Source organism: Physeter macrocephalus, chromosome 16, assembly GCF_002837175.3.
Source record: "Physeter macrocephalus isolate SW-GA chromosome 16, ASM283717v5, whole genome shotgun sequence".
Classification (NCBI taxonomy): domain Eukaryota; kingdom Metazoa; phylum Chordata; class Mammalia; order Artiodactyla; family Physeteridae; genus Physeter; species Physeter macrocephalus.
In genome coordinates, this window is record NC_041229.1 from 100,108,805 (window position 1) to 100,120,841 (window position 12,037).

General features: G+C 36.9%; 1 protein-coding gene across 1 annotated transcript in view; it reads left to right on the forward strand.

The window, feature by feature from the left end:
* The window catches only part of MS4A13 (membrane spanning 4-domains A13), a 31,352-nt gene that overhangs the window by 6,475 nt on the left and 12,840 nt on the right, over positions 1 to 12,037 (forward strand). The window contains exons 4-5 of the mRNA XM_024133440.1: positions 410 to 529; positions 8,959 to 9,054. Of these exons, the coding sequence (XP_023989208.1) occupies positions 410 to 529; positions 8,959 to 9,054 (216 nt within the window). The remainder of the gene's footprint in view (positions 1 to 409; positions 530 to 8,958; positions 9,055 to 12,037) is intronic.

Consider the following 12,037-nt stretch of genomic DNA (forward strand, 5'->3'; position numbering starts at 1 on the left):
AACCCGTGTCCCCTGCATCGGCAGGCGGACTCTCAACCACTGCGCCACCAGGGAAGCCCTCATCTTTTTTTTCTTTTTTCTTTTTTCTTTTTACAGTGGAACTCCTTTTGTTCAAATCATATATTATAAGCGTTTCTTCCAACTGACTCAGAAGATTGTAAAATATAACATTTTTGAGCCCAAATGGAAGATTGATGCTTATTGGTGTGATGATATTTCAGTGTTTCCTCCAAATTAACTGGGTTTCTTATAAAACAGAAAAAGGTTTTACTCTAATGGCAAATATACCAACACTTCTAAAGCTTCAGAAACTAGATCAAAGTTTTAACTAGATTTTTTTTTCCAGCAATACAAACTGTTTAACTAAGTTGTTTATTCTGAGTTTAATAACCCTGTATCTTCTTTTCAGCTTACATATACTATGATCATGAACATCTTATGCATAATTGTTGCAGTTATTGCAGTGGTTCTAACAGTAATGGAGTTGTCTTCTTTTGAGTCTGTGTCATATAGGAATTATGGACAAGCGGTAAGTGACCAATTCTATAGGAACATCTTAATTTCAAAATTATTCTTTTCAGAGATTTTGAAGCCTGAGGAGGTAAAATAAGGCTTTTTTTGGCCCCTATGAAATTCTTTGATTTAGTAGTAAGCTCTTGATTGAAAGTTTTAATTCAAAAATAACTCTGACATACTTTTTGTAAATATTAATAGGATGTTTGAAATCTTGACAAGCCCAATTAAAATAAAGTAAAAAATTTGAAGACTTCAGTGATAAGTTATATACATAGTAGGATATATATATACATACATGTGTATGTATACATAGATATATACACACATTAGGATGATTCTCCTAATGAAAGAAAAGTATAATCCTAGACGTTGAAACCATTCCCCAAAATCAACAAAAGAATTCTGCTGTTGATGCATATAGTAGTTGGAATTGTATACAGCTACTCATTTCTGTTTTAACGTAGATATTTTCATATATAGCCTATTTTTGTGTCTCACGTGAATTTTGCTTTAAGTCCTCAAATGCCAAATGTGTATGAATCTGCCTTGCTTCCATTTAATTAAACATCCAATCACATACTTTGTACCAGAAAAATAAATATATTTCTTTTTAAGATAGTAACGTTCTCCTGTAAATGTGAATATCTTTACTGATATTACAGTAGATTTATTTCAGTTGTGTTGACTTTAAATTCCAAATAACAGAATATTAGTGCTGCAGAAGACTTCAGCAATAATTGTAAAAATCTTCCATTTAAATTGAGAACGGATTGGAGTGGAGCTCCTCTTTGTTACTGAACAACAGAATAAAACAAATAACAATTTGGAAATTTTAATTCAAAATAATTCTGAGTAGAAGGCTCATTCTAGATGAGGGATAAACTTCCTTCTCCTCCGCTATATACCCTCTCTCCATACCTGCAGTATATTATAAAGGGGACCATCAGATGAAGGAATCCAAACATGGAGAGCAAAAGCCTAGAAGACAATAAGATGATGAGAGAAGATGCAGTAATACCTCCAAGTAGATTGTCTGTCATGAATGTGATGTATTGGTTTAAATAAGCATGCATCAGATTTTCCCCGTAAATTGTAAGAAAATTTTTCATTTGCCCTGGAAATCCAATCTAGGTATCTTCAATTCTTATTTCAGGGGCAGAGATAGGGAGGGGTGGAATTAGTAAGTATAGAATTGTTTCAAGTTATTTTAGCTTACCACTCTTACTCATAAGCTTATAATCTTAGTTTAAGATAATATGGCACAATTGCCAAGACTTACCTTTGCAAACAGTATTACAAACCATTGTACATTGTATTTGTCTGACATGAACTCAGTACTAATGATCAATTTCACAATCTCCCAAACACAAGTTTCAGCTTCGTTTGCTGTGATTAGTTACACAAAATGAATTTATATACTGTCTTTTCCTAGAGGCCTTATAGAATTATATACCTACATTTTCTAAGGCAACCAAGATTTTTCATATGCCAGCTCTCTAACATAAACAAGTGGCTTGGCTAATCCACAAACTCATCAAGTTATCAGTGTTCTCAGGTGGGTTCAGCTATCCGCAAAAGTTCATGCCTCTGAAAAATATTTCTCATACAATAAATCCAGAGCTAGACTGCCTTTGTTCAGGTACTACCTTTCATATTCACTGTGTGACCCCTTGGACAAGTTTCTTAACTTCCCCATTCTTTAGTTTCTTTATGTGTAACGGAGAAGATGCTATCACATATCTATTCCTTAACTGCTCTGTCTCTCCCAAACTCCAAGCCTGTTGTTCTAATGACTTTTTTACTTGGATATGCTTCTGTCATCATCATCTCAAACTCAATGTATATACAATGGAAAATGTTTACCTCCTCAAAAGTACTGTACCGCAAGACTCCCTTATTTCAGTGTCCTAGGCTCAAAACCTTGATGTAATCCTCACCCTTATCTTTTCACTGTCTTCCCAATTACCAAGTACTGTTTATCATTTACTTAAATTTTTATTAATTAGGGATCTTTTGGTTGTGACAAGAAATACAGCCCAAATTGACTTCCCAAAAAAGGACACTTACTGACTTAAGCTGGATTCAGAGGCTTAAGTTATGTGTTGAGAACTCAGTCACTCTTTCTGTTCTTTTCCTATTTGAACTTCTCTGGCACACAACTTGCCACTTTCAGGGGAAGAGTTTGTCTGAGAATAACGCTAACACACATAAATTATGGAGTGTGGGCAAAATTACTTTTTACAGTCTTGCCAACTAAGAGGTCACAAGTACTTCCCAGCTAAAATGCTATGATTATGTTTCTGTCAGTAAAATTAAATGAGAATTCTTTACTTTGCCATTTCAAACTCCCTACAGTCTTTTCTTTATCTTCCTGTTAATAGCATCATGGATGAACACTTTACCTGAATAAACTTGCTTTATCATTTTCTCAAAACATGTTATGTTCATTCTTGCGTTCAGTGTTTTGCTCACATTATCAAACTGTAGGTCATGTGATATATAATTAGCTTTACTATTTTTTTGAATGTCTCCATTTCTTAATTATTTTGTCACACTCTTAATTTGTTATTAAATTCTCTCTGAAACAAAATAGGTCACAAAGAAACAAGTAAACTAAAGCTGCTTAGAATATTGCTTTCCTCCTTCATTTTTCTTAGTCTTTATTTCAAAGGTCCTACCTCTTTACAAAGCCTTCCTAGATATGAATGGCTTAAGGTGAGTCTCCTGTCCCGTATAATTGTTGATCAAGTTCTTATCCATTTTGACATCTTTAACCTTATCATATGTTACCTTATATTATCTTTCTATATTTTCTATTGAATATAAACTGAGAAATCAGGAATTTTTTGTCATTTCATTCTTACCATCTAATCTCTACCACCTAATAATTTCTTGCATATAAAAGATATTAAACGAACCCAACAGAAAAATGGGGGAAGATGAAGGAATTGAAGGAGAGAGAATTATGATGTTATTCTTTCTAGGTCAGAATATCATTTTTGTCTTTCCACAGCCAGCACAGGAACTACATTTATTTTCAGGCTTAGTACCAAATCATCATCCTCATATGTAGTTGAAAGTACCTTTCCAGTAGCAACAAAAGGGATCTGCTTTATTTATCCCAGAAATCACAATCACCTCATACTTCCAAGTGAAATGTTTCTCTTTTTGAATTTATTCATTCTTCCATCTGATACTATAGCAATTTCTGTGTGAGATTTTTACACATGTAAATTTAAGTAAGTTTGTAATTAATAATAGCTGTTTTAATGATGAGAATTGCTTGATAAAATCTCTTGGTAGCCCTCTTATCATTGGAGACAGCATAGCCAAATCTTGTTGACTGAAGAGTTTGGATAGTGAGCTGTGCCAGAAACTCTAGTGAAGAGAATGAGAATGAAGAGTTGCAAGAATTGAGACAAGACTGCTGAGTGATCAAGAGTTAAAGCTGATAATGAATTGGGGGAATGAAAGCTAGGAAAGTGAAGCAGAAGGCACAGGTGTAGGAATGCCTAGGGAAATCAAATGGTGAAAGAGGCTTATTTACTCTTCTGTTTCCCTTCTTTTCCTTGACTCTCATATTAGGAGCTCCTTCCATGACCACATCTGCACTTACTAAAGATAATAATGCAAGTGAGGTCAGTGTGCCCTCTGGGCTTTTCCACAGTCTGGGCAGAGGGCCGATCTCCATGTGCTTCCTCTCTGCTTCTTCAGGTTTGCCTGGGTTCTTAGCTGAGAGAACCGCATAAGGACTGGGCACTTTTCTTGGTGCTGTGACTTGGCTCAAGACTGGACCTCACTACAGACCTCTACCATCCCTACACATCTTAAAGACAGTTTCCAAGATCTTTTAGGTATCTTAAAATCTTAAACTTGGAGGAGACAAGATGGCAGAATAGAAAACTTGAGCTCACCTCCTCTCACAAGCACACCAAAACCACAACTAACTGCTGAACACCCATCAATAAAAAAGACTGGAACCTACCAGAAAAGATATTCTACATCAAAAGACATAAAGAAGAAACCACAACGAGACAGCAGGAGGGGCACACTCGTGATATAGTCAAATCCCATACCACCCAGGTGGGTGGCCCCCAAACTGGAGAATAAATATATCACAGAAGTTCTCACACAGCAGTGAGAGCTCTAAGCCCCACATCAGGCTCCCCAGCCTCGGGGTTTGGCATCAGGAGGAGGAGCCCCCAGAGCATTTGGCTTTCAGGGCCAGTGGGGCTTGATTGCAGGAGCTCCACAGGACTAAGGAAAACAGAGACTCCACTCTTGGAGGGCACACACAAGGCCTTGCATGCACCAGGACCCAGGGCAAAAGCAGTAACTTCATAGGAGCCTGGGCCAGACCTACCTGCTGGTCTTAGAGGGTCTCTTCGGTAAGCAGGGAGTGTCTGTGGCTCACTCTGGGGTCATAAAAGCGGGTAGCAGACATATCAGGGAGTATTCATCTGTATGAACACTACTCAAGGCAACATCTTGCTTTGGTCATTAGCACCAAGGCCTGGCCCCACTGAACAGCCTGTAGGCTCCAGTGTTGGCATGCCTCAGGCCAAACAACTAACTTGGTGGGGGACACAGCCCCACCCATCTGCAGACATGCTGCCTAAAGACATCCTGAGCCTACAGCCACCTCTAGACATGCCCCTTGACACAGTTCTGCCCACCGGAGGGCCAAGACCCAGCTCCACCCACCAGTGGGCAGGCACTGGCCCCTCCTGCCAGGATGCCTGTACAAGCCTCTAAACCAGCTTAACCCACTAGGTGGCAGACACCAGAAGCAAGAAAACTGTGATTCTGCAGCCTGCAGAAATGACTCCACAACACAGATCAGAAACTACGCTGGGACCAGCTGGCCCCTGGCCCTTGGATGATGAGAGGGGAGTGTACTGCTGGGATACATAGGACATCCCCTACAGAGGGCCACTTCTCCAAGGTCGATAAATATAACTAACCTACCATGTACATAAAAATACAAATAGAAATTTAAACAAAATGAGACAGCAAAGGAGTGTGTTCCAGAGGAAGAAACAAGATAAAACCCCAGAAGAACAACTAAGTGATGTGGAGATAAGCAATCACACAAGAAGTAGTTCAGAATAATGATTGTAAATATGATCCAAGAACTCAGGGAAAGAATGGATGTACAGAGGGAGAAGTTACAAGAAGTTTTTAACAAAGAAAATATAAAGAACGACCAAACAGAGTTGAAGAATATAATAACTGAAATTAAAAACATACTAGAAGGAATCAAAAGCAGAATAAATGAGCCAAAAGAACAGTTCAGTGAGCTGGAAGACAGAGTGGTTGGTGGAAATCACTGCCATAGAAAAGAATAAAGAAAAAAGAATGAAAAGAAATGACAGTTTAAGAGACCTCTGGGACAACATCAAATGCACCAACATTTGCATTATAGGGGTCCCAGAAGGAAAAGAGAAAGAGAAAGGGCCTGAGAAAATATTTGAAGAGATAATAGCCGAAAACTTCCCTAAAGTGGGAAGGGAAACAGTCACCCAAGTCCAGGAAACGCAGAGAGTCCCAAGGAGGAACATGCCAAGACACATAGTAATCAAACTGACAAAAAGTAAAGATAAGAGAAAATATTAAAAGCAACAGGGGAAAAGCAGCATATAACATACAAGGGAATCCCCATAAAGCTATCAGCTGATTTTTCAGCAGAAACTCATCAGGACAGAAGGGAGTGGCATGATATATTTAAAGTGATGAAAGGGAAAAACCTACAACCAGGAATACCCTACCCAGCAAGGCTCTTGTTCAGATTTGATGGATAAATCAAAAGCTTTACACACAAGCAGAAGCTAAAAGAATTCAGCACCACCAAACGCATTTTACAACAAATGCTAAAGGAATTTGTCTAGGCAGAAAAGAAAAGGCCACAACTAGAAACAAGAAAATTACAAAATGGGAAAGCTCACTGGTAAAGGCAAACATACAGTAAAAGTAGGAAATCATCCACACACAAATATGATATCAAAACTAGTAATTGTGAGAGAAAGAAAGTACAAATAGAGGATATTTTAAATGCACTGGAAATTAAGAGGTGAGCAATTTAAAACAATCATGTGGATATATACATAGACTGCTATACCAAAAATGTATAATACATATACACACAAAAAAGAAAAAGGAACCCAAACATAATGCTAAAGAAGAGAACAAAAGAGGAAACAAAACAAAAAAGACCTACAAAAACAAATCCAAAACAACCAAATGGCAATAAGAACAAACATATCAATAATTACCTTAAATGTAAGCAGATTAAATGGTCCAACCAAAAGACATAGACTGGCTGAATGGATACAAAAGCAAGACCTGTATATATGTTGTCTACAAGAGACCCACTTCAGATCTAGAGACACATACAGACTGAAAGTGAGGGTATGGAAAAAGGGGTTCCATGCAAATGGAACTCAAAAGAAATCTGGAGTAGCAATACTTATATCAGACAAAATAGACTTATACTAAAGACAGTTACAAGGAACAAAGAAGGACACTACATAATGATCTAGGGATCAATCCAAGAAGAAGATACAACAATTGTAAATACATAATACATGCACCCAACATAGGAGCACCTCAGTATATATAAGGCAAATGTTAACAGACATAAAAGGAAAAATTGACAGCACAATAATAGTGGGGGACTTTAACACCCCACTTACATCAATGGACAGATCATCCAGACAGAAAACCAATAAGGAAACAGGCCAGACACATGAACATTAAATGACACATTAGGCCAGACAGACTTAACTGATACTTATAGAGCATTCCATCCAAAAGCAGGAGAATACACATTCTTTTCAAGTGCACATGGAACATTCTCCAGGAGAGATCACATGCTGGGCCACAAAGCAAGCCTTGGTAAACTTAAGAAAATTGAAATCGTGTCAACCATCTTCTCTAACCACAAGGCTATGAGATTAGACATAAACTACAAGAAAAAAACTGCAAAAAACACAAACGTGGAGGCTAAACAATATTCTACTAAACCAACAGATCACTGAAGAAATGAGAAGAGATCAAAAAAAATCCTAGAGACAAATGAAAACAAAAACATGAAGATCCAAAAAACCTATAGGATGCAGCTAAAGCAGTTCTAAGCGGAAAGTTTATAGTGAAACAGGCTTACCTCAGGAAACAAGAAAAATCTCAAACAACTAACCTTATGCCTAAAGCAACTAGAGAAAGAAGAACAAACAAAACCCAAAGTTAGTAGAAGGAAAGAAATCATAAACATTAGAGCAGGAATAAATGAAATAGAGACTAAGAAAACAATAGAAAAGATCAATGCAATGAAAAGCTGGTTCTTTGAAAAGATAAACAACATTGATAAACCTTTAGCCAGACACAAGAAAAAAGAGGAGAGGGCCCAAATCAATACAATTAGAAAGAAAATTGGAGAAGTTACAACTGACACCACAGACATACAAAGGCCCATAAGAGACTACTACAGGCAGCTAAATGCCAATAAAATGGACAACCAAGAAGAAATGGGAAAATTCTTAGAAAGGTACAATCTCCCAAGACTGAACCAAGAAGAAATAGAAAATATGAACAGAACAATTACAAGTACTGAAATTAATCTGTGATTTTAAAACTAACGATAAACAAAAGTCCAAGACCGTATGGCTTCACAGGTGAATTCTACGAAACATTTGGAGAAAAGTTAACACCTAATCCTCTGGAACTATTCCAAAAAATTGCCAAGGAAGGAACACTTCCAAACTCACTCTTTGAGGCCATGATCACCCTGTTACTAAAACCAGATAAAGATACCACACAGAAAAAGAAAATTACAGGCCAATATTACTGATGAACGTAGACGCAAAACTCCTGAACAAAATACTAGCAAACTGAATCCAACAATACATTAAAAGGATCATACACCATGATCAAGTGGGATTTATCCCAGGGATACAAGGATTTTTCAATATCCACAAATCAATCAGTGTGATACATTATATTAACAAATTAAAGAGTAGAAACTATACGATCATCTCAATAGATGCAAATGAACTTATTTACAAAACAGAAATAAACTCACAGACATGGAAAACAAACTTATGGTACCAAAGGGGAAAGGGAGGGGGTGAAGGATAAATTAGGAGTTTGGGATTGATGTATACACACTACTAAATATAAAGTAGATAACCAACAAGGACCTACTGTGTAGCATGGGTAACTGTACTCAATATTATGTAATGAGGTATAAGGGAAAAGAATCTGAAAAAAAAATATATATATATATACACATATATACATATATACACATATATGCATATATAACTGAAGCACTGTGCTGTATACCTGAAACTAACACAACATTGTAAATTATACTTCAATTAAAAAATTGTTCTAATTTTTACAAACGATGATAATGCAAGATGTTTTCCTATTTTCTGGTTTCAGAAACTTGGGAGAGAAATTTCACGTGTTTTACTGGGCTTCTACCCCTTGGAATTGTGTATTGCTTTCACATACATGATCTTCGGCTCTGTTGGTTTGGTAAGTTTTGGTGTAACCCTCTGGCAAATCTAGAGATGTAGATTTCTAGTAAGCACATTCTAGGAGGAGATGAAGTGTTCTGATACAATATGTTTGGAACTAATAAAAATAGAATTTGTGATAATATTTACTTCACTTTTTAAATTTTTTCTTTTTTGTTTATAAAATTACAAAAGTAATATGTGAAACTGAATATTAAAATTAAAGAAATTGTAGAGCAAAATGTTACTCTCCTCTTAATATAGTCCCCATCATGCTCACATATCAAAATCTATACAAAAAGGCATGCACACACATACACACACTTTTCTTTCTTACTGTGTGATCATCTTATTTTGTTACATGCTTTTTTTCTCAGCTATCATAAACATCTTTCCATTGTAAGCATATGTAAACAATGCCTTTTAATAGCATCATAGTTTTCCTTAGTATTTATTTTAACATTCCTTTATTGCTGCTGCATATTTAACTTTTTTCCAGTTTAAGTTATAAACAATGATGCAGTGAACATCCCACTACATATATCTTTGCATACAAGACTAGTATTTCTGTAGGTGGTTGCTTCCTAGAAGTGTAATTGCAAGTTTAATAACATCCCAAAATGCTGTATTAATTCACAATCCCACAAAAGTTGATGAGACGTTTCCTCTCAGCCTTAAAAAAAAACTAGATATCTAACATTCATTCATTCTTTCACAAATACTTATGGAGGGCCTATTATTTACTAGGCAGTGTAATAGACACTCAGGTTGCAATGATTAACAAAACAACACCCCAACCATCAAGCAGCCTGCACTCCAATGGGAGAGAAAGACAATAAACAAACAAATATATAATAATTTCAGGAAGTGGAAAAGTGTTATAGAGTAAAACAAAACACAGTAAGGAGGTAAGACAAAGATTATTTTACATAGGATGGTAAGGGAAGACCCTCTGAGCAGAGACTAACTGAAGTGCATAAGTAACTATGAGCCTACATGAAAAAGGATTTTCTAAGAAAAGGGAATGGTGGGGCTTCCAGAATGGCTGGGTGAGGATATGGCAGATTTCCCTAAAAAGAAATTATAAAACGGGACAAAATTGTCAATAAACGACCTTTTAAAGATTCTGGAAATTTACCAAAGCATATAACAAATTGAGAAGTGTTTGTTTAAGAAAAGTTACTGAACCTTGGGTAAGGTGGATGTCTGTGACATTTTAGCTTGGAGCGGCTCTAATTCCTTCCAACTTGCCCCCTCAGCCCCAGGTTCCTTTTTGCAGAAGTTTACCTGGGTGAGTCAGACTGAGGACCAGCAGCCTCACTGCTGGAGAGGGCTTATTTTATTTGGAGCAGAGCAAAGAAAGTTTTATGACCAGGGGTATTAAAACAATAGTGATCTCCATTGCAAACAATCTGGAAAAGCCAATATAACACCTAGCCTAACTAAGATTACAGTACCTGTTGAGGCAAGAAATTGGCAACCAGCCAGAAACTTAACAGGGAGATTCTGAGAAAAAGATAGCCAAAGTGGGCCTTGATAGTATCCTATTTATCCCTTGTGACCTGGAATATTACAAATTTGGGTGAGACTGTGCATGCACTAAGGAGACTGGAGAGGGCCCTAGTAAGCTCTCACTCCTGGCTGAATAAGAGGCCTTGCAAACACAAAATAAAAGCTGTGACAGATTTACAAATGGCCTGAACTTTGAATACCTTCCTTAAGCTATACGGATTCATTGACGAAGTGTGGTAGTCTTACTAGCTTAAGATGTATATTACTTTGCTGGGGCTGCCATAACAAACTACCACAGACTGGATGGTTTAAACAACAGAAACTTATTTTCTCACAATTCTGGAAGCTGGAATAATTCCAAGATCAAGGTGTTGGCAAGTGTTGGTTTTTTCAGAGGCCTCTTTCCTTGGCTCTTGGATGACTTTCTTCTCTCTGTGTCATCACATGGTCTTCCCTCTGTATGTGTCTGTGTCCTGATCCCCTCTTCTTTTAAGGACATCAATCATATTGGATTTTGGCCCACCCTGATGACCTCATTATGACATCATTACTGCTTTAAAGACCCTATCTCCAAATACAGTCACATTCTGAGGCACTGGGGGTTAGGACTTTAACATGAACTTGAGGGGAAACACAGTTCAGCCCATAACGAGGTGTTTAAGCATGGCCTCTAAGCAGTCATTGGCTGAACACTTATTCTGACCCAGGGGAGAACCCTAGGAGACCAGGGTTAAAAATAAAAACAATAATTAAAAACTAGAGAAAAGTAAGCAGATATATCAGAGGCCACATACTGCAGGGGACACAGACTCTACTAGAATTAGTACAGGCAAGTCACAAAGGAAAGCAATAACAACCACTCCAGAGGGAAGCTGAGGCAATCAGAATCCAAAGTCACTAAAATAAGTTGTCTAAAATATTCATTTTTCAACAACAACAACATTTGACATGCAAAGAACAGGCAATAGTGTCCCATACACTTGAAAAAAAAAAAGTCGTCAATAGATACAGTTTGTTTGAGGGCACAGGAGAACAAATGTTGGACTTCACAAAGAAAGACTTCAAAGAATTAAAGGAAAACATGTTTAAAGAATTAATGGGTGATGCAATGACTCATCAAATAAGAGTATCAATGTCTATTACCTTGATTGTGGCAGTGGTATCACTATGTTTGTATATATCAAATAGTACACATGAAATATATGCAGTTCTTTGTATATCATTTATGCCTCAACGAAGCTGTTAATCTTTTAATAAATAAGAATATCAATAAAAGAGAGTGAAATTATTTAAAAGCATCAAATGGAAATTCTGGAATTAAAAAATACAGTTACTGAAATGAAAAACCCACTAGAGGAGCTCAAGAGCAAATCTGAGCTGACAGAAGGCAAAATCAGCAAACATGATAGACCAATATAGGTCGTCCACTCTGAAGAACAGAAAACAAAAATGAGCAGAGCCTCTGAGATTTGGGGGACACCATCTAGTGC